This window comes from Orcinus orca, chromosome 8, assembly GCF_937001465.1.
Source record: "Orcinus orca chromosome 8, mOrcOrc1.1, whole genome shotgun sequence".
NCBI lineage: Eukaryota > Metazoa > Chordata > Mammalia > Artiodactyla > Delphinidae > Orcinus > Orcinus orca.
This window is the reverse complement of record NC_064566.1, coordinates 100,267,141-100,294,731: the sequence shown is the minus strand read 5'-3', so window position 1 is coordinate 100,294,731 and position 27,591 is coordinate 100,267,141. Positions and strand designations below refer to the sequence as shown.

Sequence of the window (27,591 nt, the reverse complement as noted above, 5' to 3'; positions counted from 1 at the left end):
AATGGACACCACAGAAATACAAAGCATCCTAAGAGACTACTACAAGCAACTGTATGCCAACAAAATGGACAACGTGGGCTTCCCTGGTGGCGCAGTGGTTGAGAGTCCACCTGCCAATGCAGGGGACATGGGTTCATGCCCCGGTCCGGGAAGATCCCACATACCGCGGAGCGGCTAGGCCTGTGAGCTACGGCCGCTGAGCCTGCGCGTCCGGAGCCTGTGCTCCACAACGGGAGAGGCCACAACAGCGAGAGGCCCGCGTACCGCAAAAAAAGGAAAAAAAAAAAAAAAAAAGGACAACCTGAAAGAAATAGACAAATTGGTATAAACTTCCAAGACTGAACCAGGAAGAAACAGAAAATATGAACAGACCAATCACAAGTAATGAAATTGAAACTGTAATTTAAAATCTTCCAACAAACAAAAGTCCAGGACCAGATGACTTCACAGGTGAATTCTATCAAACATTTAGAGAAAAGCTAACACCCATCTTTCTCAAACTCTTCCAAAAAATTGCAGAGGAAGGAACACTCCCAAACTAAATCTATGAGGCCACCATCACCCTGATACCAATACCAGACAAAGATACTACAAAAAAAGAAAATTACAGACCAATATCACTGATGAATATAGATGCAAAAATCCTCAACAAAATACTAGCAAACAGAATCCAACAACGCATTAAAAGGATGATACACCATGATCAAGTGGGATTTATCCCAGGGATGCAAGGATTCTTCAATTTATGCAATTCAATTAATATGATGCACCATATTAACAAATTGAAGAATAAAAACCATATGATCGGGCTTCCCTGGTGGCGCAGTGGTTAAGAATGTGCCTGCCAATGCAGGAGACAAGGGTTTGAACCCTGATCCGGGAAGATCCCACATGCCTCAGAGCAACTAAGCCCGTGCCCCACAACTATTGAGCCTGTGCTCTAGAGCCCTCGAGCCACAACTACTGAGCCCATGTGCTACAACTACTGACGCCTGTGTGCCTAGAGCCCATGCTCCTCAACAAGAGAAGCCACCGCAATGAGAAGCCTGTGTACCACAAACGAAGAGTAGCCCCCCACTTGCAGCAACTAGAGAAAAGCCTGCGAGCAGCAGCGAAGACCCAATGCAGCCAAAAATAAATAAATAAATTTATTTAAAAAAAAATACAGGGCTTCCCTGGTGGCGCAGTGGTTGGGAGTCTGCCTGCCGATGCGGGGGACGTGGGTTCGTGCCCCGGTCCGGGGGGATCCCACGTGCCGCAGAGCGGCTGGGCCCATGAGCCATGGCCACTGGGCCTGCGCGTCCGGAGCCTGTGCTCCGCATCGGGAGAGGCCGTGGCAGTGAGAGGCCCGCGTACCGCAAAAAAACAAAAACAAAAACATATGATCATCTCAATAGATGCAGAAAAAGCTTTTGACAAAATTCAACACCCATTTACAATAAAAACTCTCCAGAAAGTGGTCATAGAGGGAAACTACCTCTACATAATAATGGCCATATATGACAAACCCACCGCAAACATCATTCTCAATGGTGAAAAACTGAAAGCATTTCCTTTAAGTTCAGGAACAAGACAAGGATGTCCACTCTCGCCACTATTATTCAAAATACTTTTGGAAGTCCTAGCCATGGCAATCAGAGAAGAAAAAGAAATAAAAGGAATACAAATTGGAAAAGAAGAAGTAAAACTGTCACTGTTTTACTATACATGGAGAATGACATGATACTATACATAGAGAATCCTAAAGATGTCACCAGAAAATTACTAGAGCTAATCAATGAATTTGGTAAAGTTGCAGGTTACAAAATTAATGCACAGAAATCTCTTGCATTCCTATACACTAATGATGAAAAATCTGAAAGAGAAATTAAGGAAGCACTCCCATTTACCATTGCAACAAAAAGAATAAAATACCTAGGAATAAACCTACCTAAGGAGACAAAAGACCTGTATGCAGAAAACTATAAGACACTATGAAAGAAATTAAAGATGAAAGCAACAGATGGAGAGATATACCAACAGATGGAGAGATATACCATGTTCTTGGATGGGAAGAATCAATATTGTGAAAATGAGTGTACTACCCAAAGCAATCTACAGATTCAATGCAATCACTATCAAATTACCAATGGCATTTTTTACAGAACTAGAACAAAAAATCTTAAAAATTGTATGGAGACACAAAAGACCCCGAATAGCCAAAGCAGTCTTGAGGGAAAAAAATGGAGCTGGAGGAATCAGACTCCCTGACTTCAGACTATATTACAAAGCTACAGTAATCAAGACAATATGGTACTGGCACAAAAACAGAAATATAGATCAATGGAACAGGATAGATAGCCCAGAGATAAAACTACACACCTATGCTCAACTAATCTACAACAAAGGAGGCAAGGATATACAATGGATAAAAGACAGTCTCTTCAATAAGTTGTGCTGGGAAAACTGAACAGCTACATGTAAAAGAACGAAATTAGAACACTCCCTAACACCATACACAAAAATAAACTCAAAATGGATTAGGGGCCTAAATATAAGACTGGACACTGTAAAACTCTGAGTGGAAAACATAGGAAGAACACTCTTTGACATAAATCACAGCAAGATCTTTTTTGATCCACCTCCTAGAGTAATGGAAATAAAAACAAAAATAAACAAATGGGACCTAATGAAACTTAAAACCTTTTGCAAAGCAAAGGAAACTAGAAACAAGATGAAAAGACAACCCTCAGAATAGGAAAAAATATTTGCAAATGAATCAATGGACAAAGGATTGATCTCCAAAATATATAAACAGCTCATGCAGCTCAATATTAAAAAAACAAACAACCCAATCCAAAAATGGGCAGAAGACCTAAATAGACATTTCTCCAAAGAAGACATACAGATGGCTAAGAAGCACATGAAAAGATGCTCAACATCACTAATTATTAGAGAAATGCAAATCAAAACTACAATGAGGTATCACCTCACACCAGTTAGAATGGGCATCATCAGAAAATCTACAAACAGCAAATGCTGGAGAGGGTGTGGAGAAAAGGGAACTCTCCTGCACTGTTGGTGGGAATGTAAATTGATACAGCCACTATGGAGAACAGTATGGAGGTTCCTTAAATAACTAAAAATAGAATTACCATATGACCCAGCAATCCCACTACTAGGCTTATACCCAGAGAAAACCATAATTCAAAAAGACACATGCACCCCAATGTTCATTGCAGCACTGTTTAAAATAGCCAGGTCATGGAAGCAACCTAAATGCCCATCGACAGACAAATGGATAAAGAAGATGTGGTACATATATACAATGGACTATTACTCAGCCATAAAGAGGAACAAAATTGGGTAATTTTTAGAGATATGGATGGATCTAGAGACTGTCATACAGAGTGAAGTAAGTCAGAAAGAGAAAAACAAATATCGTATATTAATGCATATATGTGGAATCTAGAAAAATGGTACAGATGAACTGGTTTGCAAGCAGAAACAGTGACATAGATGTAGAGAACAAACATATGGACACCAAGGGGGGAAAGGCGGGGGGATGAACTGGGAGATTGGGATTGACATATACACACTAATATGTATAAAATAGATAACTAATAAGAACCTGCTGTATAAAAAAATGAATAAAATAAAATTCAAAAAAACATTCAAACAAAAATAGAAGTTCATCCACATGCTTTGTATATTCAAGAAACAGGAATAAGGCTGGTGTGACCGGAGCTGGGAGCAGCAATAGGAGATGAGGTCAGAGAGGTAACTGGATGGAAGCAGGAAGACCACTTAAGCAGTTCTCTAAATAATCTAGGCAAGAGATAATGATGACTTGGAACTAATACTACTGATATATTATTTCACTAAACTCCGTAGTTTACATTAGAATTGGTTCTTTGTGCTGTAGAGTTGTATGGGTATTGACAAATGTATAATGTCACGTATGCATGTGTGTATGTCAGTATCATACAGAATCGTTTCACTGCCCTAAAAATCCCCCCTGCTCTATGTATTCTTCCTCCTTCCCTTCCCGCCCAACCTCTGGCTGCCACTGATTTTTTTTTTTTTTTTTACTGCTTCCATAGTTTTTCCTTTTCCAAAATATCATATAGTTGGAATCACACAGTATGTAGCCTTTCTGATTGGCTTCTCTCACTTAGCAATATGCATTCCTCCATGCCTTTTCATGGCCTTTATTCGTTGAATAGTATTCCATTGCATGGATGTACCACAGTTTGTTTTTCCATTAACCTGTCGAAGGACTTTCTGGGTGCTTCCTGTTTTTGACAATTATGAATAAAGCTATTATAAACATTCATTTGCAGGTTTTTGTGTGGACATAAGCACTATTGCTGGATTGTGTGGTAAGACTATGTTTAGCTTTGTAAGTGGTTGAACCATTTTGCATTCCCACCAGCAATGAGTCAGAGTTCCTGTTGCCCCACAGCCTTGTAAGCATTTGACCTTGTCAGTGTTTTAGATTTTAGCCATTTTAATAGTTGTGTGGTGGTATGTCATTGTTGTTTCAATTTGCAATTCCTCAATAACATATGACATTAAGCATATTTTAATATACATATTTCCATCCATATATCTTCTGTAGTGAAGTGTCCATTCAGATCATTTGTCTTTTTTTGTTTGTTTGTTTTTTCGGTACGCGGGCCTCTCACTGTTGTGGCCTCTCCCGTTGCGGAGCACAGGCTCCGGACGCGCAGGCTCAGCGGCCATGGCTCACGGGCCCAGCCGCTCCGCGGCATGTGGGATCTTCTCGGACCGGGGCATGAACCCGTGTCCCCTGCATCGGCAGGCGGACTCTCAACCACTGCGCCACCAGGGAAGCCCAGAGCATCTCGTTTTTGACTGGACTCAGACTTAGAAGTAGAAGCTGTCAGGGCGGACAGCCTCTGTCTCACGACAATCTGTTCCTGGCGTTTTTCTTCGGGCTCCTTCATTCTTTAGGCCAAAAGTTTAGCATATTCTGTAGCCTCTTCCTTATTCTTCTTAGTATGCTGTTTCTTCAGAGCAATACACCTGTGTTTATGTTGCAGAACACGTGGAGTAACAAGACGCTGAATTTTAGGTGCTTTGGTCCTAGGTTTCTTACCTTCTTTGTTTAGGGGCTTTCTCAAAACGTACGGATGGACATCATGCTCTTTAGAGAGATTGAAAAGTTTGCAGATTCTCCAAGTTCTTTTGGGCCCCAGGCGACGAGGCACAGTAGTATCAGTGAGTCCAAGAATATCCTTCTCCCCTTTTTTTACGCTGACCAAATTGAGAACACTCAGATTGGCATCCACAATGCAACCCCGTACAGATTTGTGCTTTCTTTCTCCAGTCCTCCTCGGTCTGTAACAGGAATGCCCCTTATTCAGTGGCAGGCAGACTCGGCCATTGGTCAAGACACACTGCTTCATGGGGGAAGCTTGTTTGTCGTTCCCCCCACTGATTCGGACCACATAACCCTTCCATTCTTCACCGAGAGCGTCAGCAGCAACTTCCGTGGCCATATGTTTCTCATAAAAGGTATGAAGTTTTCGTTCATCATCCACTTCAATGAGCTTCCGGCAGTCAGTGGCCGGGAAAGAGATGTTCAGCTTCATCCTGAAGCAGCCGACTGCCTCCAAGGTGCCACAAAAAGAGCAGTCTATTATTCTTGATTAACAAAAAATAGTGTAAACATCTCTCGAAGTTAATTCATTTACTACATCATTTTTCTTGTCAGAATAATATTTCATGGAATGAATATAACAGTGTTCATTTAACCGGTATCTTACTGCTGGGTTTATAGATCCATTCTAATTGTTGGTATTGCACACGGTGTAGAGGTGAACCATCTTGTAACTGAATCTTTGTGTGCAATCTTATTTTCTCAGTATACATTTCTAGAAGTGGAATAGCTAGATCAAGGAGTTCTTATGTTTTTTGAAGATTTTGTTATTTATTAAAATTGTTCTACAGAAAATTTCTCCCAGTTTACATTCTGATTAGCAGTACAGAGAAAGCATCTATTTCCCCAATCTCTTGAGTAGGTATTATAAAATGCTTTAGAAATGGAAATAGCTTTCTTTTTTCTTCTGAATACAAAAATAACTCATGCTTATGCTATCATTTAAAGCTGTTTGCAGATTGAAAGGTTAAAAACAATATTTCGTTCTTTTAATTTGTATTTCTTCGATTGTTAATGAAGTTAAACACTTTGTCAAGAAAAATAACTTTAGTCCCGTTTAAATAACATTAATATAATGGCTATGTAATAAATGTGCCATGATAGTATTCATAAAACATCATTTGAATATTTGGTATTCACATAGTACTTTGCTGGGTATTACCTAAATATGTATAGAAGAGTCAATCTCTAACCACTAAGAAATCACAGTCCAAGAAAATCAACAGTCAACAAATGTTTATTGAGTGTCTACTATTTGCCTGGAACTATGTTTTTTTATAACAACTTTACTGAGATATAATTAACATACAATGAACTGTACATAGTTAAGTGTACGATTTGATAATCTCTAACATATGCATGTACCTGTGAAACCATCACCACAATCACCTTGTTTCCTATCTCTTAGGTTCATTCTTCTTTGTTTTCTGATGTCCTTTGTCTTGAATACCACTGTTTCATATATTTTGTCTGGTTTTCTAGTTATTCAAGGGAGGAGGGTATATCTAGTCCCTACTGCTGCATCTTGGTTGATGATGAAAGCATGCCTGGACTATTCTAAGTACTGGATCTAGTAGAGGGAACAAAATGGACAAAATCCTTGGCTTCAAACAGCCTACATTCTAGAGGGGGGTGGCAGACAATAAACATATGAAAAAACTTAATTTGCATAAATAAATGATTTCAGAAAATGTGTGTCAATAAAATAAGATGGTAATGTGATAGAGATGCAGTAAAGGCATCTCTGGGGAGGTGACATTTGAGGAGATGACTTATGAGAAAGGGGCTGTCACTTGAAGAGCTAAGATAAGAGTGCTCCAAGATAAGGATATATGACAAGTCCAAGGGCCCCCAAACAGAAATAAGCTTGACTTACTTGATAGGACAGATACAAGGCCAGTGCAGTTGGAATGTATCTGAGACGGGAGATGAAGTTGGTGTCTTGTAGGTCAGTGCTCCAGTTACCAACTGCTGCATAGCACAGAACAACAACAATCGTGAACCATGCTCATGAAGCTGGGGGTGCCTGGGGTGAGCTAGGCGGCCCTTGCTAAGGGTCTTGTGTGGTTGCAGTCAGGTGGTGGCTCGGGCTGGGGTCATCTCAAAGCTTCTTCATCCCCCTGTCGAGAGCCTGGGCTGTTTAGACAAATAACTGGAGGATGGAACATTCCTGGCTCCTGGGCACCCTCTCTCTCTCTCTCTCTCTCTCTCTCTCTCTCTCTCTCTCTGGTATCTCCACATGGACTTAGGGTAGCCCAATTTTGTACATGGTGGCTAAAGGTTTTGAGAGCAAGTATATCAACAGAAACTGGAAGAAGCTTCAGGGTATTTCCAAACCTAGCTTTGAAGTCACACAATGTCACTCCCACCACATTTGGTTCATCGAGGTAGTCACAAAGATTCACCCAGGTCCAAGGGGAAGGAACATAAATTCTTCTTATTGGAAGAGCATCACATAATGTGTGGATATGTTCTTAAATCACCACACTCATGACAAAGAGTTTGGATTATATTTTTACAGTGGGAAGCCATTGGTGGGTTTTTAACGAGGGAATGATACGCAATGATTTACAATTTTAAAAGACCAATCTGTCAGGATTATTTAGATGCAAAATCAGCATTCAAGCATCGATTGCATTATTATATACCAGCAAAAACAATTAGAAAATAAAATATGAAAACATAATACCATTTACAAGAGTGTTTTAAAAATACCAACTACCTAGGAATAAATCCAACAAAAAAATGTGTAAGACCTTTATGCAGAAAACTACAAACATTTTTTGAGAGAAACTAAAGACTAAATAAATGGATATACTATTTTCCAGGATTGTAAGACCAATTACTATAAAGATGTCAGTTTTTCTCAAATTGGTCCATAGTTTCAATGCAATAGCAATCAAAATACCCACAGCTTTTTCTGTAGAATTTGACAAGCTAATTCTAAAATGTATATGGAAATGTGAAGGATTAAGAATAGCAAGCCACTCTTGAAGAAGGAGGAGGAAGAAAGAAAGAGGAGGAGGGACTTTCTGTACTTGATATAGACTTATCATAAAGCCAGTGTGACCCACTATTAAGGCAGTGTGATATTGCCACAAGGAACACAAATAGAAAAATGGATACATGGACCAATGTAACAGAAGAGCCCAGAAATAGACCCATGCACATATGGACACTTGATTTATGTCAAAGAGACATAAATGCCTTTTTTTGGCATTGCAAAAAAAGGAAGGAAAGGATGGTCTTTTCAGTAAATGGAGTTGGAGTAATTGTGTATCCACATGGAAAGGAGGAAGGAAAGAAGGGAGGGGGAGGCATATACTCCACAGAAGTACTTGCACATATGCACTGGGAGACATGTACAAGAATGTTTGTAGCAGCGTTATTCATAACATCCTAATTTAGAGACAACCCAAAGATTCAACAGTAGGATGGATAAATAAAATGTGATATGTTCATAAAACAGATTATTTTACAGCAACAAAAATGAATAAACTGCAGCCTCATAGAGAATAGATGAATCTTAGTTAAAAACATAATATTGAATGAAAGAAGCCAGACACAGAATACATGTGATTTCATTTCCAAAAAATTCAAAACCAGGGAAAACTTTTAGCGATGTATAATCAAGTGATAAAACTATAAAGAAAGGCAAGTCAGGATAGTGACTTTACGAGGGAGATAGGGGTTAACATTGGGAAGGGATTGTAAGGTAGGTCTTCTAACGTGCTGGCTATATTCTATTTCCTGTCTTGGGTGGTGATTATATAGTATTTGTTTCATAATTCATATAGTAGTTGTACACGTACGTTTTATGTACTCCCCTATATGCACGTTATATTGCACAAGAAAAAAGTTTTAAAATACCAAGTTCACTCTGGCTACTGTGTAAGCAGGCAAGTATGCAAGTGGGAAGTCCAGTTGTCCAGTAAAGACATGATGGAGGCTTGGACCAGGGTTGAGAAGTAGTCAGATTTAGGAAATAGTTTAGAGGTACAGGTAACGGGACTTGATATGGAATTTGAAGGGCAAAAAGATAAAGCAACAAACACACTGACAGTCATAAAACACAGCAAGAGAGTATGCAACAGAATTAACTAAGCTTCTGAAACAGAGAACATTAATGTGAAGTGCTAAGTCGTGTGAATGGGTATTAGATGGAGGACTTCTGTCCAACAGATTAGGGAAGGCTTCATAGAAAAGCTGGGAAAACAAACACTTGACTCAGATTGTGGAGGAAACGGATAAGGGGTGATACGGTTAAAGGGAGTAGCGTATATTTACAGGTGGAAGATTTGTATTGTTGTGCACTCTTTGGCCCATTATTATATTTTTGAGACGTTTCATATATTATCTCTCAAATAAGATTTTATCTACTTATGACTACCATTTAGATCCACAATAAAAGGTGTAGCATATTACTTCAATCAGGACTCATTCCATAAGTCCTGATTTTATCTACTTATGACTACCATTTAGATCCACAATAAAAGGTGTAGCATATTACTTCAATCAGGACTCATTCCATAAGTCCTGATTAAACCATGAAGTCTTGAACAAGTATATCGCACAACTTCTGGAACCCAGGAGCGGCCACAGGAAGCCAACACGATGATCACATGGTCCTGGTGGACTATATAGCAGTGCCTCTGTACTATGGAACACATATTAATAGCTTTTACATTATTGGCTTCGTTTGAACTTCAGGGTGTTAACGGAAATTTTATTATTTTATTTTTAAAATATTTTTTAATAGATTTATTTTTGGCTGCGTTGGGTTTTCGTTGCTGTGCACGGGCTTTCTCTAGTTGCGGCGAGCGGGGGCTACTCTTCGTTGTGGTGCGCGGGCTTCCCATTGCAGTGGCTTCTCTTGTCGCGGAGCACGGGCTCTAGGCGCGTGGGCTTCAGTAGTTGTGGCACGCAGGCTCAGTAGTTGTGGCTCGCGGGCTTAGTTGCTCGGCAGCATGTGGGATCTTCCCGGACCAGGGTTGGAACCCTTGTCCCCTGCACTGGCAGGCGGATTCTCAACCACTGCACCACCAGGGAAGCCCAGAAATTTTATTCTTTTTATTTTTATTTATTTATTTTTTTTGTGGTACCTGGGCCTCTCACTGTTGTGGCCTCTCCCGTTGCGGAGCACAGGTTCCAGACGCGCAGGCTCAGTGGCCATGGCTCACAGACCCAGCCGCTCCGCGGCATGTGGGATCCTCCCAGACCGGGGCACGAACCCATGTCCCCTGCATCGGCAGGCGGACTCTCAACCACTGCGCCACCAGGGAAGCCCAGAAATTTTATTTTTGATACAAGATTTTCTCATTGGATAGACTGATGGGTGTGGGAATAAAGGTGGGGTATATAGAAATAATGTCTAGAAACAGAAGTTTGTGGGAAGGGAGACTTCTCAGTCAACCCACTTCATCTAGGAAGGCTTCCTGAATGAGTCAGAGTTGATTTGAGAATCATCCAGAATTAACAGTAGAAGGAGGGAGGATTTTTTTTTCAGGCTTGTGGTAAAATGAGAGCGGGAGAAGCAATGATTTTAAAACTCCTTGCAGTTTCTGATTTCATTATGATTCTAGGCATGTCACTCCCGTTCATACACCTTATGACATTAAAAAACTTACTGTTGGGCTGAATGATAGTGAATTTTGCTTTGATAGGTGTTTGAGCTTCCACTAGAGCCCTTAAGAGAATTGGAAATGAGAACACTGAACCAGAAGTGGAGAGAAAGCGACAAAGGTAAGATTCTATTAATGAGAGTACAGGCAAAGTGAGATGACACTCACTTTGTGTGTGACACTCACAAAGTGAGATGAGCTAATGTTCATACATGTTTATGTGAACCAGGCACCATTCTAAGGGTTTTATCTGTATTAACACATTTATTCTCATGACAATACTGTGAGGTCATCCTTATTTTACAGATGAAGAAACCAAGGCCCTGAGAGGTTAGGCACATAAGTTGGCTGAGGTTGCAGAATTGGAATTTGAAGCCAGGTATTCTGACTCTAGATTTCATACACTTAACTGAGGTGCTAGACTATATCTTTTATTTAGTTATTTATTTTTGGAAGGATGTGAAATATTTATTTTTTAAATTTTTATTGGAGTATAGTTGCTTTACACTGTTGTGTTAGTTTTAGGTGTACAGCAAAGTGAATCAGTTATACATATACTATATATTTTTCTTAGAAAAAGAGGAAGAGATAGCATAAATGTTGGAATTTCTTTGTTTCTTCATATTGCTAACATAAACTACAGTGACATTTTAATATGACATACGGAGACAATTATCTCCTCTACTTCAACCCTATTGCTTATTCCTTTGGCTTTCCAATGACAACCATGTCATTCTCTGGAGTGATTCTGAGTTTAAAATGTAGCTGACCTTAGCTCTATTTAAAAAAAAAAACCTAAAATATATTTGCTATTTAAAAAAACATTGCATACCTTATTCATATTTGAACAAAAAAATCAGCTGGGGCCTTCAAGTTAAAGCTCCAAGATAAACAATTAGATTTTTGGCTTTGAAGAATATTGAAATACCTTACAGTGATGTATTGGACTTAGGGTGTTAATGTTCATTAAACTGCAGCATGTTATGGAGGTCCAGGCGCGCTTACCACTAATTACCGGAGGTCACAACAGCTGTCATAATTGACAGTTTTCATTTTAGCCTCCTTACACTTGAGAGCATGAAACACTGTGGCAAAAACATGCAACTTCCAAATTAGGGCGGATGGATAATGGTATTGTAAAGTAACTTTTCTGCTGAGCTCGGGAGTTCCTACCTATTTAAGTTGTAGACAAACCGTGCAAGCGCAATAAAGACATCTAACTATTCTACAAATCGTCACACCCACCCAGATTAACTAGAAAATAGATCAGAACTGGAATCAGAGTTGCTCTTCAAATAATGCGCTTGGATTTCTTGAAAAGCTACGCCGCAGGAACTCTAACCCTGGTCCCCAAATGCTTTTTAAAGTCTTCCCCAGAAACCCTCCCCCTGCAGCCTCGGCGCCTTCCTAGCTGTGCCCTGACGCAGGGCTCCCCAGCCTCCGCCCTGGACGTCAGCCTCTGCACCCCGAGGCCAGTTCCGAGTGGGGAGCGGCAGAGCGGAGGGAGAGGCGAGCGAGCGAGCGAAATGGTCAAGTCCTCCTTAACTCCGGGCCCCCTCGCGGGCCTCACCCCTCCTCCCAGGGGCTGAGATTGGAGAGGAAGTGGGAAGGCTTCAATCGGTTCCTCACACCAGCGCCCTCATGCCCCCACCCTACTCTTCGTCTCGGGGCTTCGGCGCGCCTCACCGCCGCCCCTCGCCCCGGGAGAGGAGCGGGCGGCGCGGCCGGGCTCGCGGTGAGAGGCCTGGGGCGGCAAGCGGCCTCCGTGGGGCCGCCAGAGCCCGCAGCCGTCCGCCCGCTGGAGAGCCAGGCCCGAGGGCAGCCCCGGAGTCCGCGGAGGCCGGATGCGCGGGCGCGTCACTTCCGGGCGGTGCAGCGGCGGCCGCTTGGAAGATGGCTGCGCCCTGTGGCTCGGAGCTGCCCGCCAACTCGCCGCTAAAAATCCCGAAGATGGAGGTGCTCTCCCCGGCTTCTCCTGGTGGCCTAAGCGACGGAAATCCATCGCTCTCCGACCCTTCCACGCCTCGGGGTGCCTCCCCGCTCGGGCCGGGCAGTGCGGCGGGCTCGGGGGCAGCGGCGTCCGGGGGTCTCGGGCTGGGGCTGGGGGGCCGCAGCGCCGCCTCGTCCTCGGTCTCCTTCTCCCCTGGTGGCGGCGGTGGCGGGGCTGCGGCAGCCGCCGCCGCCGCCTGCCGAGGCATGTCGTGGACGCCGGCCGAGACGAACGCGCTCATCGCAGTGTGGGGCAACGAGCGGCTGGTGGAGGCGCGGTACCAGCAGCTGGAGGGAGCCGGCACGGTGTTCGGCAGCAAGGCCCCCGGGCCAGCCATGTACGAGCGCGTGTCCCGGGCCCTGGCAGAGCTGGGCTACGAGCGGACCCCGTCCCAGTGCCGGGAGCGCATCAAGGTAACCGGCCGCCCGGCCTGGGGCAGCGAACCAGAGGCAGAGAGAAGGCGGGGAAGCGGGCCTCGGGGGCGGGGGCCGGTCTGAGCGCAGGGCTCCCCTCCGGGGCCCGGTGGGCGATTCGCATCTCCTCCGCCTTTTTCTTCTCTCCCTGGGAAGGGGGCTTTTTTCCAGATGGCCGCCAGCCCGTAGGTTTCCTGAGTTTGAAGTTGGGCGTGCCTGCCGCCGCCCCTCTTTCTTGCCAATTGAGGATGTTCTTGCGGTCTGAAGTTGGTAGTTTCTCATTGTGCGGCGGGCGGCGGTCCCCGTGCTGCCCGCGCCTCTCGCCCCCACCGCCGGGGCCCCTCGCTTTGTTCTAGGCCGGGGGCTCCTAGGCAGAGGCTTACCGGCCGGGGCGGGATGGAGCAAGGGTAGAAGAGCGGGGCCGCTGAGCCCCCAGTTTAGGAATTTTCAAGTGAGTGGCAGGGGCAGAGCCGTACGAAAGGCGCCTTCGGACGATGGCCTTTGTGTCAGTCGTCTTGTTTCCGACTTGAGCTTGCTTCTAACTCGAAGGGCGACCAAGTCTTGAGATGCTTTGGAGAATTGGAAAGGCTCGGTTGTAGCCAGATAGTGTATTGCTTTCGTGGAGTTAGGAGCACACAGTTAGCCTGGCTGGTAGTTGGTCTGGAATTTGGAGTGTGATGCCTGCAGAGTTAGGTTGGTTTGAGGCCCTGCTATGTTTCTGACTAAACTCCTTGAAAGCCCGTTTTCCCCTGCTTTAGCTGTTGTGCCGGCTGCGGTGACAAGTAAAGTTCTCACTGTGCATTTGGCCATCCTTGTGTACCTGAATGTTTAAATACAGAGGCTTAATTTAGGCTAGAAATTTCACCTCCAGCCGGGTTATCGTTTTGCTCTTGCTACTGACTTTTAATCTAGGAGTTCAGATTTGTAGGCTTGGCAGATACGGAGTTGTTTTTTAGGTAAGCTGGTTCCCTCTTCACAGTGTCTGCTAAAAGATTCTGGTAGGATTCTTGCTCCCAGTTTTCACGGAACTCCTTCTTGTTCAGAGTTATAGTATCTGTGTGCTTCTGGCAGGGATGACACTTTTTGGGGAACTCCTTGGGGGGTAGAAACCCAGTAAGAACTATCATGCTCACACTAGAAAAGGACATTGCTCCAAAGTTCCAGAGATCTTGGCTCAAGTAGTGTTCATCTGAGGACATTGTTGCTTAGAAAATTTGGTCCAGAGACCAAGATATTTCAAACCTATTAACTTGTTCAGGGAATTTGACACCCATTTCTCAATTACAAAATTAAATTGGTTTACCTGATAACATGTACCTCTGGGTTCCGTCCCCCCCTCCCCGCCTTTTTTGAACAAGGATGTTATTAAAGTGATAGTTAATAGGTAGGATTAAAGTAGTAGCTAATAGTAGCCACTGTTCTCTGAATCTCACTTGTTGTTCTGTTCAAGGTTAAATTTGGGGGAGAGTTTTTGCATTGTACTGTTTAGCATCTATCCATGAACTTTTCTTGAGTTTAGAAGTGCACTTTAGGTATTTGTAATTTTTCTAGCTTTATTGATTTTTGTCCATAGAAATTTCCCAATCAAAAGGAAACAGTGTCTTATCCAAAACTCACTACTTATAAATCTCACTGATTATAAAATTGTTTCTCAAATAACCAGGAGATCTTTAGTTGGGTTGCATCTTTGTCCGGTTATGAGAAACATAACCTAAAGCAAGGAAAGGAGATAAAGTGTCTCTGAAGAATTTTTAAAAGAGGGTTGTCTTATCTGTCTCCAAAAAGATAAGATCAAATTGACCTCAAGCTCTTAGACTATTTTGAGACCATATAGATGATGGTGATGGGTTCTCTGATCCACAGCAGCAGTTGGCAAGGAGGGTAGATAACTGTTTTTTTGTTTTCTTTTTTAAGTGCTCTACTCCTTAAGTCTGATTTCAGCCAAGGAACCAGACTTCTTCATTAACAATGTAGGTCTTTCCTGCCGGAATTATAAGCTCCGTAAGGACAAGTTCTGGTCTCTCTTATTCACAACAGTATTTCCAGTGCCTAGCACATAGTAGGCACTGGATACATATTTGTTAAGTTCACCAAATAAACTAAGTCTAGAAGGAGAATTTTGGAAAGTATAGAAATCTAGAGCAGTGTTACTCAAACTTTAACCCCAAAACATAGACTTTGAAACCCAGTTTGAAAAAACTGCATTAAAAACTAAGCCCTGTCCCTCTAGGAGGCTTAATATGAATGTAATCTTAAGCATAGAGGGACACGTAGTCACTGAAATCATAGCTTTACACAATTATGAGGTGGATGTCCAAGTACTCCAGATTACATTTATGAAAATAAAAACACAACCTTAGAAAATTCTCAGAGAATCCCAAACCCCTGAAACAAATCTTTCTATCCTAGTTTCAGAAATGCCAATTTAGAACAAGTAATTCAGAAATCTCCTTCACTTTATCGTGTTAATGAGAACTGCAAAAAGAAATTAAGTAATCCTTTTTGCTTTAGAATTTGAAAAATAGAAACAAAGTAGTGCAGTAAGATATGGACCTGGAAACACATCTTGTTTAGGCTAATGTAGCTCACTTAAGTGTGAACTCATGTCAGAGGCTCCCAGGGAAGGAACACCATGTGCGTCAATTACATTTCTGGTCAAATGTATTTAAATATCTATCAAAATTCAATTATGAAGACCCAGTAAATAATTTCTTCTAAATTTGAAAGGAAGCATGATACATAGTAACTTCAGTTTTTCCCTGAAACTTTCCCTTAATCATAGTTTCAATATATTGATGTAGCAGCCTTCACCTCATCATGTGAAGGCAACAGCAAGCTGAGTCCTGTCGCAGCCTCTTCGCAGACCACCTTCCTGAGTAACCTTAAAGCACGTCACTTCCAGTCTCTGGACTGTGCCTCAGTCCTCTTATCTATACAGAGAAAGTATTAAAGTTTTAAATATTGAAATTGAATTAATGACTCTTGGATTTTGCTACCAAAGTACTATTTTTAAATACTCTCCAAGCGAATATGTATATTTCTAAGCACACAGAATTTTAACTTAGAGTCAGATATAAACTTTTTTTTATTGCTGCAAAGACTTTCATTTTGAAGTCTGACATGTCCTGTTATTGGTATTTGTTCAGCCATTTGGATAAAATGGATGTGTTTGAGACTGCCTTGCTACACATGTTATTGTTTGGTTCTAAAGTTTTGTTGCTTTTTGTTCGTTTGCCAGAAGAAATTTAGTCTGCTAGCAATTTCAGCCTAATTTTGGAGTCAGATTAACAAATAGGTGGTTTTCTGTTCTTTTCTGTAGACCTTGTCTTCATATCTCCATTCGCCAAATCTTGAGTGTTTACTGTCTACTAGATGTTAGGACGAAGAAAAGAACTGTAATGTACAGTCCGAGAGCTTACAGTGCAGTTGAAGTCTGTAAACACACAACCAAAGTTAAAAAGCTGTACAAGACAACACAGGGGATAGTATGCAGTGCAGTACTTGATTGAGTGTCGAATGACAGAAGCAGACAATAAGTGTGATAACTGCAAAGGAGGGAGAGATCTCAGCACAGTCCATACTGTAGTAGTTGAAAGACCTATCTAGACTTGGAATTCATGAAAGCATTCACTTCTGAGCCAGATGCTGTATTCACACTTCAGTCAGCTGATCTGATGCACTGCAAAACCCATTCTCAAGTCCCATATTTTTGGGTGTTCTCCAAAAATTTGCCTCTTGAGGTTTGGCTTTATGTCTTTGAAACAGATGTGTACTTTTAGCTCTCCCTCAAGTTGAAATGCAAGGTGATTGTATGACCTGAAAAACTTGTTTTTGCTGGATCAATGCTGGTTGCCCATCAGGTAAATTTAAAAGTGGTAGAGAGTCTTCTGCCTAGCAAACAAGATGATTAATCTTTTAGGGACTTTGCTTAGATCTGTTCATCATAATTCATCATAATCTTTGGAACAAATATTGTACTTTAGCAGACAAATCACAGTATAGTATATGTGGTCTTCATTTTAGCTATCAAGACTTGTCATTATTTGTCTGTGAGAACCAATAGGGCAAAGATAACTTGGAGCCCAAAGATACCATTGTCCCTGTTTAAGCATTTTAAGACTGTGTATCTCTGAGGACTCTTCTCTGGTGTTTGCAGACAAGACTTTCCTTCTGCATTATCGTTGAAAGATTTTCCAGAAATACGGTATACCACTCAGAGAGTTGGTAAGATTTAGTGAGATTTGTCTCCTTCCATTTCTGTTGTTCTAAAGTCATTGCCACCCGAAAGCTTGTGCGTTCCAGTGTTTTTGTCTGCTTGTGAATCTGACAAAGGCTTGATATGTATCCTAAAAGAATAGACCGTCCTAGACTCCTAGCCATACATTTATATTTAGGCTTTCAGTTTTGGAGGCAAGGGATCTAGTAAGCACATGTTAAAACTGTGCATGAACAGGCAGGCATCTGAGTTTATTTCCTGGAGTTTTGGGAAGTCTACTGAAGAGTGGAGTGAAATATTCTGGATCCTTCATTAAGAGGATATATAAAAGGAAAAAAAATTAGAAAATCCATAGTACAAAACAGTGTAGTTCAGTAAAACTTTCTGTAATGGTGGAAATGTTCTGTATTTGCTGCAGTTCGGTGTGATAGCCACCAGCCACATGTGGCTGTTGAGCTTTTGGAATGTGGCTAGTGTGCTTGAGGAACTGAATTTTAAATTATATTTCATTTTAATTAATTAATTTTTAAATTATAAATAACTACATGTGGCTGCTAGTGGCTACCATATTGAACAATGTAGGTAAAAAGTTATTATTCAGAATATTAAAGAAGTCTTTATTTTATGAAAGGATTCTCTTGGCTACACACTCAAACCTCCAAAAGGAGCTCAAAGGTTCTTCTTCTTGCCCTCCCTGTCTCTTTACCCCTGAGTAGGAGGAACCTCGTAGAAGTCAAGAGATACGGTCCACCATCACAGGAAGAGGAACTTTTCCTGTAAGGAATAAAGTATTATAACCTGAGTTGGCTGGAGCAAACCATGTCATATTCTTGGTTCTCTAGGACAGTGCTGTCCAATAGAACCTTCTGTGGTGATTTGAGTGTTCCGTATCTACACTCTCCAGCAGCCACTGTGCAGTAGCCACTGGCCACAGGTGGTGATTGAACACTTGAAATGTGACTGTGAAACCAAATTTTTAATCTCAATTAATTTAAATTTAAATAGCCATATGTGGCTAGCTAGTGGCAATTACATTGGCCAGAACAGCTTTGGAATGATGGTGATCAAACTTTTTTGCTTATGTACTCCCCAAAGAGTTTTGAAATCCGTGCACTCTTGAACATTTTAAAGCTGACATTAAAATTTTTTCATCATATGTTTGAAAGTTTATGGGAAATTAACAGGATATAGGACATATTAAATCTAGTATAAGATGAGTAAGATGAGAATTGGCTGTAAAATTTATTGAATAATGTACCCTGAATCTGAAAGATTCACTCCAATTCTTATCTATAGGTTTTATGAAATATACCTTGAAAATGTTGATGATCAGACAGTATTCCACTTAAATTTAAAAATAAACAATATCACTAACCTATATTCCTTTGGCTATTCTAAATTCAGCAGCCAAGCTTCATGCCTGAAAAATACATGCAAGACTGAGAATGACAGGAATCCCTAAGGTTTAAGGTGCCTTGATCAGTCATTAAAAAAGGCATATAGGTACCACAATTAAAGACCACTGCTTTAGAACTTTGAGCGTCTTTTCGATATCCTTCTTGGTAGATGTAGAGGGCCTGGGCCCTCGAATTCCACTGTCCATAGGAAACAGGAGAGAGGTGTGGAGCTTAATGGTTGGCTGAAGTCCAAGCACCTGGGGGAGGATTTGGAAATCTTACCCATTCCCTGTCATCAGACTCATCTGACAGATTCATCACAGGGTTTCTTTAAATACTAAGGTCTGAAATAAGGACTTCATTTCTTTTTATTATTCACCAGCAGATACTCGAGTGCCTCCTGTGGGAGGCCCTGGAAATACAGCAGTGTACCATTTACTGCCAAGGCGTCCGCCTTCCAGGGCAGGAGTCAGGCTGCTAAAGCGCCAGTACTGTGACCACGGCCCGGGTATTGTGTGGACGTTAGGCTCATGGTGCTGCAGGCACACACAGGGAGGGCATGTCAATTTAGGCTTTCAGGAAGTGGATCGCGAGGGTGAGGGGGGACTACACTGGGCAGAAGAGAATAGAGATGGATCACTAGTTGGGGTAAAAGCCCAGAGGCAGCATGGCCTAGAGTGGTGCCAACTGCAGATACGGTGAAATCTATTTTGTCCAAGAATCCAAAGTTGGAAGCATCCAAATAATGCAGTTCCAAACATTTTAAGTGATCAGCTATTTAAAAAGTCATGCCTTTCCGTTGAAGAACAGTTTGCCGTAGCGCATGAAGGTATGCTGTAGACACCATGAGTGACTGTTTGGTGGTGTCATCAAGGACCTTGTCAAAGGGTGGAGCCGATAGTTTTGGGATAACCGCGGACATACCAATTCTAGAAATTTATATGTTTTGATAAATAACTTTTATAGTTTGAATTGCAGTTATGCAAATACCCATTATCTAGCTCATTCCTTAATTTATATACTAGAAAGAAAAACCAAAGCAATGCATCATTTTGAACATACAACAAGAAGAAATATATTTTACCCTGTGGCCTAGTACTCACGTAACATACATATATGTGCATAAATATATACATGTATATGTATAACTGAAACAAATTTCACAAAACAATAATGCTTATATAGCATTTACTATGTGTCATCCACTGTTCTTAGTGCTTTACAAATATTAACTTATTTAACCCACATAATGACACTATACTTAACTGTGCAGTAGTACTCTCTGGTATGTTCCACCCTATTTGAATGCAGATCTTCTAGCCCCAGCGCCTCTTGAGTAACATAAGTCTGCAGTGCAGCATGTGCCGGCACCTGGCAGGGCCTCTTTCTCCAGCTCCCCCCCACCCCCCCGCCAGTGCTTTTCAGCATTGACTCCCCTGGCACCCCGGCCCCTCTGGTACGTCATCTTTCCTCTACCCCAGCCGCACTCTCAGTGTCTCCGGAAGTTCCTTCACCTAAAACAGGTGCAAAGAAGACCTGGGAGGATGGGGGCGACCGCACCCACTGGTATTGGGCAGCGGACTTACTCCTTGGGGACTGGCAGCTCAGGGTCACGTTGGTCCCCACGTGGGGCATGCCCCGGAGGCGGCAGGATGGAGGAGCTGGAGGAACTGGGGGAGGGGAGACAGGTTAAAAACTCACATCCGGGGGCCAGCGGCTCCCCTCCCCCGCTCCCACACACGGACCCCCGTCACTCTGTTTGCCCCTCCCCCAACCTTCACACGCAGTCGCTTGGGGGAGAGACCTGCCCGACCTCACATGGGTGCCTCTCACTTACCCAGCACACTGAGTTCTAAAGCCTTGCTGCTGTGACCTCAAACAGTGCCTTGACTATCTTGCAAGTTCACAGAACAGAGGTAGGGTCCGGAGTCTTTCTCCTGGAGGTCCTGCAGCCGCAGTGACACATTCCGGGAGGGCATGGGGTAGACCAGGGATGCTCCAGGTTTGCTTGATGTGACCCCACTGATGTGCGCCAACACCTGGTGGGTGGGCGTCACACCTCCCCATTATTACTTGTCTGCTCTGTGCCCAGGGCTCAGCTAGTCCCCCTCCCCCAAATTGGGGGTCTTCAAATGCCCCTCACCTGCACCACCCCCTCTAACCTCTACCAGTTCTCCATTCACCCCTGTCTCTCTAGCTACCGTCTCACCGCCCCGGGTGCTCTGCACCAGAACAGGTCCTGTTCCCCTGGGCGCTGTCTCTTCATCTCCCACTTGGGGTGTTTAGAAAGGTGCCCACAACTCATTAAAATTGCCCAACGTACTGATGGGCCAGAACCTGCAGTTAGATAAGAGAGGAATGGAAGAGAATGAGGTGAGATCAAGTTGAGAGATCATTGTGCTACTGTAGACTTAAGGTATCAAAACTCCAGAAACATCATTAATTTGGAACAGGTCATGTCCCAGATATTCTGGTGAAATATTTTATACTGTGTAGTTCTAGACAGCTGGAGCCTAGGGTTTGAGGGAAAGGGTGAAAGGAGGTGGGAAGCAGTAAGAAATGAGACAGGAGACATAAACACGAGGTCAGATGATGGGCTAAGGAGTTTGGACTTTATCCTAAATTATCAAAGAATTTTCAGCTGGGGAGTGGCATGGTTCATCTTAGGTTCCAGAACTGGCTGTAAGGCGGAAAATGAATTGGAAAGGGTGAGACTGGAAGCACAGAGACCATTTAGAGGCTCCTTGCAGTGAGCTAGACAGGAGGTGAAAATAAAGCAGTGGCAGTGAAAATGAAGAGAAGAGAACAGATTTCAGATATACCAAAACTAGTGGAGCTGTTTCGGAGAATCTGAAAATTCTAATTTATCGGATTTATTAGATCTTAACCTGGCATACAACTCACTATGTACTTCTCTACCAACTCACCCAGAGGATTCTTAGTTGTAGTCCTCAGAGATCATCACAGTACCTCATAGCCGAAGTTTTAAGAATTGGTTCTTTTTTTTTTTAGCCTTGCCACATGGCACATGGGATCTTAGTTCCCCGACTAGGGATCAAACCTGTGCCCCCTGCAGTGGAAGCGCAGAGTCCTAACCACTGGACCTCAAGGGAATTCCCTAGAGTTGGTTCTAGAACCCAATGAGATCCAACTAAAGCACTGTTTTAGGGCAGTCCTGTCTGTGTTACATCCAGGCTATATACAGACTCTCTTGATTCAGATCTAAAATTTCAAATGTTAATTGTCATGCAGGCACTCTGAAGTCTGCTCATATCACTAGGATGAGGTGGAATAGCAGTCCCCTGTCCCCTACCCTTTGGATGGTTGTATCTGTGTAATGTTTACAAAATGTTAAAAAAAAAATGGGAGAAAAAACTTCTTGAGTTTCAAAAACAAAGACCAGTGCCATAAAAAGCTCTAGATTTTAGACAGTTGTTAGGATTGCCCATTGATTATTAGGTAGTCTTTAATTTTATTTCTGTTGTGGGGATTATGCAATGTGTTCTTCTGCCTGCTGTTTACCATTGCAAAAACTCCCTTCAGTGTTCAAAATGAATGCTTAATGACTCTGTACCTCGTGTGCTGCATATGTTACAAATTATCTGGGGTTTGTAATCTAAGTGGCGTCTCCCCCTTATTGTTCTGAATAATTGAAAAATGTCTTCATATTGGAATAAGGCATGTATTTAAATCTGTATAATTCTTACCTATTCATAGTTGAGAGAGTCCTTGAGAGCCAATGGAAATACTTTTTTTTCTTGGCACCAATCAAGTGAGTGTTACCTTGTCACTTAGTGGGTGGGATGTGGTGTTATTTCTTAGTAAAATACAGACCTGTGTTTATTCTCAGACATCTTAGGAATAACAGCCATCATCTTATTTTTATATATGTGTTCTTGGCTGTATTCATAAATTACATTTTTTGAGCTACCAAATAATACTTCATTCAATATAAAGTGATACAGTAGAATGGAAGTTATTTACCTAGATATGTTTTCTAGTTGCATTTTCTCAGCCTGTGTAAGATGACTTTGTTGTAATAGCCTGAATTTTTGAAACTCACAATGTTGTTTCTCTACTATCTACCTTCAGATTACTTCATTTATCCAAAAAGTCAATTATGTTTGTACTTGATATTAATAAAACCAGAATAAAGTTCATACCTACCAAAACCTGCTTTTATCATTATTATTTAAAATTTACAAATACTTTTCTCTAAATGGATAGAGCTGGTTTATGATTTAGAAAGAAGAGTGTGATAGGTCAAAAAGTACCTTGACCTTATATTTGACCTCTCAACTGCCACATACAGTCTTAAGGAGTTTTCATTTATTCATTCATTTAGCGAAAATCTATTGAGCCACTTCTGGGTGCCAGGTACTGGGAATACTTCAATGAATAAAACTGAAAAAAAACCCCACCTGTCTTCAAAGAGCTTATATTCTGGTAGAAAACAGTATATTTTAAATATGTTAATTCAAAACAACACAATTAGAAAACCGCTCAAATATGATATTCCTTTATATCAGCCTCATTGACCTTAGAAAGTTTGAGCTCTCTACCTTTCATTATGCATAAGAAATAGAAATTCATTTGCCTTGGCTTTATTCAGAATGATTTACATGATTTCATATTACACCTTCTTATTGTGATACGTTCAGTTGTCACTTTTACCCCTCCAAGCAGCAAAGTGCCATATTGTTGGTATTCATGCAGTCATTGGATAATAAGCACGTCTGTGCTGGTCCTGAAGGTGCAGTTTTCAGCAGAAATAGGTAACGTTCCTTCTCTTTTGTGCAAACTAGGAAACATGGTTAATAGTTGGGCTTGAGAAATTAGAGTTGTGCCAATTTTAGAACAATATAAAATATTTTTAATATAAATTACGTAAACCACATTACAAAATTAAGAGAAAAAGGCAAGGGAAGAATTTTACCCTCTCCACTATAGCATAACTACGTATCTGTGAAGTGCTATTTTTCAAGAAGTGGTGAATCTGATTTTAATTCCAGTAAAATTTCCATGCACCAAAAATGAGAGGTCTACATGCTTTTTGTTTTATTGAACTCCAAGAAAATATAAAGGTCATTCATACTTCTTATTTGATTCATGCCTGCTACCTGCTTCTTGCAAACAGGTTGCCCAGTGAGTGAGACCAAATCCTCACTCTGGATGGGTAGTTAGGATTCCTTTTTTCTCCCTTGTTTATGTATCAGTGTGTTAGTCACCATATTCTTGCTAAGACTATAAACCTTTGAAAATGGTTAAATGATTGGCTTTTAACTATAAATGAATAAAGATGAAGTTGAAGCTGTGATGACAAAGCCAGGTGTTTATGAAACTTGAATAATGTGTGGCAAAAACATGTTTGTATAACAATGTTACTTAACATGTAACAAACCTAAATCTAAACTTTTACTTATAGATTTCACATGTTATTAAACAAAACCAACTTTATACTATACTTTTTAAGTACTAATAAAACTAAAAAACAGAAAAATCAAGTGAGCATTCTTTTAATACTGGATGGTGTAGTTCAGCTGAAATTTACTTGCTTTTCCAAACAAGGTTCTGATACTGACTGCTGCAGTAAGGTTCTTTTGAGTTTGTTATTCTTACCATGTGCTTAGTGATAAAACTTTGCTGCTACTTTTTCTCTACTTGAACTGACCTTTACATAAGGCACCTTGGTCTCCAAATGGTCGGACTATCATTTTTGTAATAATAACAAATAGTTAACATTTACTGAGTACAGGCTATTAAGCAAACACTGTTTTAAATGCTCTGCTTGAATTTTTTCATTTAACACAACAAATCTATGATGGAGGTACTGTTTTTAGCTCCACTTTACAGATGGAGAAATTGAGGCAGAGAGAGATTAATTTGTCTAATGTCACAAAGCTAGCAGGTGGTGAAGCCAGACTAAGGAGTGTGACTCCATGCTCTTAACCACTTGATTATACTGTCACCTTGTGAACTATCAGCCCACCTTTATTAAAATTTGACAGTTGAACTAATATTTTGGCAACAATGAAATCATAAAGTCATAAATGCCAAAAATACCAAAATCACATAGCAACACCCAGATGGACATCATTGTGCTCATACATGCTTCTTGTCATGGAAATGAAAACACAGATTTAAAAAATTCTTGCAGATAATTCATGGTGTCCTAAGATTGTAAACACAGTGAGAAACATTGATTTGGAAGTCCCAAGGAAGAATTTAAAACAAATGTTGAAACATAAGACTTTTATTGTAGAAGGCTCATTCAGTCATTCATTCAAGCCTTTATGTACGTGATGGTATTTATTGGACTACCAACTGCTCTTAAAGGAAGTAAGTTTGACATTATAGAAGGAGAAACATTTACAAAGTAGAATTACTTTTTGACAGTAAAAGTGGGTAAGGATGTGGCTTACCAAAGGAGGCCACGGAGTGTCCATTATTTTATGCCTGCCATTGTTCACCTGATGTGTAAATGATTTGGATACTCTTCTTAGAGATGATGAGGATGAGACACTGTCTTGTATAATATAGATATACGAAGAAGGGAATATGCATATGAAGAAAGCTAAAAATAGAATCAGAAAATGAGAAATCAGAGTACAGGGAGTATAGCAGGTAAATATGGTTACTTCAGCTAAATAGTAAAACGAGCTATGAACTTCCCGGCAACCATGGCAAAAAGGTAAATACGGTGACTTTCTGTACTTTTCAATGTCTGCAGGAGAGAAGCATACCAGGTCCTAGTTTTGCAAGCTAAGATGAATTTGCATTAAGGACACTCTGATAGTGACCTTGGATAAGCTCTTACCTTTCTCTTAGTTCTCTTTTCTTTTACATAGCGATGCATCACATATCTTCTGTGATATGTAATATACTGCCCGGACCCCTCCTCCAGGAATGAGACACTGGTGCATCTCCACCAGCTGCCTGGAGCACTGATTGGTGATGGCTTCTGGTTGGATTTCTCCCAGGACTTTCCCGTTGCCCAAGGTTAGGCTCCCTCTCCAGTGGCATCCAGGACCCAGTGATTGGTCAGTGCTGAAATACAAAGGTACAGCCTCCTTGCCTCAATCCAGGGCAACTCTGAAGGGTCATCCAGGTTCCATACTTCACTTTAGGATTAACCGAGGCCTCTGCTGCAACCGTGAGTTACTTCAACTCGTCTCTCTACCCCATCCTGCTCCTCGTTTGCTCACAAGTGCTGTTCTGAAGAGCCCTCCGCTCTAAGCCTCCTGCACGGTCTCCTCAGTGTCTGTTTCCTGGGACCCTCTCTTTTAGCCTTATTGTAAAAATTAGAAATAATAAGTGTAAACTGCTTACCCCAAATCTCAGCACATGGTAGGCACTGAGAAAATGGTAGTTATGGTTTACTTTCATTGCATGGGACATTGAGCCACCTGTGGAAATGTTTTGATTTTTGTAGAAGGTACAGACATTTTTTCATACGGTGATTGCTTTTAGCAGTCCTCATAAAGGTAAGAGTAAAATATAAAAATGCTACTAAATGAGCTATAAAAAGTGTTATGATTACCTGAATTTCTTTCTAACAACTTCCTAAATAAGTTCAGGTTGCCCAAGGACAGGCGCCTAAACTTAAAACAGGCTTATTTTCAGATTTTTCATAGAAAGTTTATATGTCAGGATGTGAAGATGTATTCTTTTCATGCATTTATGACCTATAGTTTATACCATGTAAATGCAAAAAAAAATTTTTTTAAACCCTTTTAAAGTAAGTTAATATTTACCAGGTTTTAACAGTCGACTGAATCTTGACTTAATGCTTGTACCCAGATATCTTGATGGAGGATTTCTAATAACCTTACTTTTTAGATGATTTTATCTTAGATGTCCAAATTACTTTTTTTTATAACCAAATACATAAAACTTACTAATGGGAAAAAATCTGTATTGTAAGTTATCTTTGCATCATAGATGGTAGTTTTTAGTAACAAAATAACTACAAAACAGAGAATCACATGGTCACCATATGAAAGGAATCAAGTGACCTGTTTCAGGGGTGAGCCTGCTCTGCATAAACATTGGTCTCATGAGTATAAGAAAGTACCTTTGTGTTTGGGAAGCCATACAATATTGTAATGATAAAGGTCCGTGAGGATTTTTGGAATGTGTGTGTATGTGTGCACGTGTAACGCCTAACCTTTAGACACCGCTGATTACAGAACAGTCATTGCGTGATGCACGGTGTTTGTATGGCAGGACTTTAAAGATGAATGGCTGTCACTGCTGTCCTAGATATATTTTAGGTAATTCTCTTGAGTGTGTTTTCTAGTTCTCACATACTAATAAAAGTTACCATTTTAATATCATCCGAATACTACTTCTAGGTGGTGCCGTGGGATGGGAAGTACTGAGAAAAGATTCAACAGAGATGCTAATGTAGCAACGTCAGAGGTAATATAGGAGGTCAGATGAAAATAACCTCTAATTCAAGTCAGTGCTTTACCAAACAACTGATTTCTTTTCCCTTTTAGGTGGGAAGTTCTAGATACATAGTGTTATCTGACTATGTTTGATGACTGACTACCTGCTGCTTTTGTCTGAAATAGTTAAGTAGTTCAGTAAACCGTAATATTTTTACCTGTCTTGTTCTAAATGGAGAAGCCCTTGAAGATGTCTAGAAGGGTTCTTGTATCCCAAAGAAGCCCTTAAACATGACCATACATACTAGGTATAGATTATCTAGTATTGCTGCCAATATGAGATTTTGTATGAGTATCTGTATGATTTACATACAGAGTAGAATTAAAAGCTTTATGGCCA

The 27,591-nt window shown here is 41.2% G+C and overlaps 2 protein-coding genes across 7 annotated transcripts in view; one reads left to right on the top strand and one right to left on the bottom strand.

Moving 5' to 3' along the window:
- Window positions 1-4,550: 4,550 nt before the first annotated feature.
- LOC101274788 (40S ribosomal protein S6-like) lies at window positions 4,551-5,597 on the bottom strand. Its single transcript, XM_033407464.2, has one exon. The coding sequence runs from the start codon at window positions 5,595-5,597 to the stop codon at window positions 4,953-4,955; it is 645 nt and encodes a 214-aa protein (XP_033263355.1). The 3' UTR covers window positions 4,551-4,952.
- A 6,715-nt stretch (window positions 5,598-12,312) lies between these two features.
- Window positions 12,313-27,591, top strand: part of MSANTD2 (Myb/SANT DNA binding domain containing 2) — a 28,677-nt gene continuing 13,398 nt past the window's right edge. For 2 of the 6 annotated variants that reach the window (XM_033407391.2, XM_049713934.1), the window contains exon 1: window positions 12,313-13,188. In XM_033407391.2, the coding sequence (XP_033263282.2) occupies window positions 12,427-13,188 (762 nt within the window). In that variant the 5' untranslated portion in view covers window positions 12,313-12,426. Of the gene's footprint in view, window positions 13,189-23,623; window positions 27,223-27,591 lie in introns of those variants that run through there. The other 4 variants (XM_033407392.2, XM_004280707.4, XM_004280706.4 and 1 more) reach the window with 4 other exon arrangements.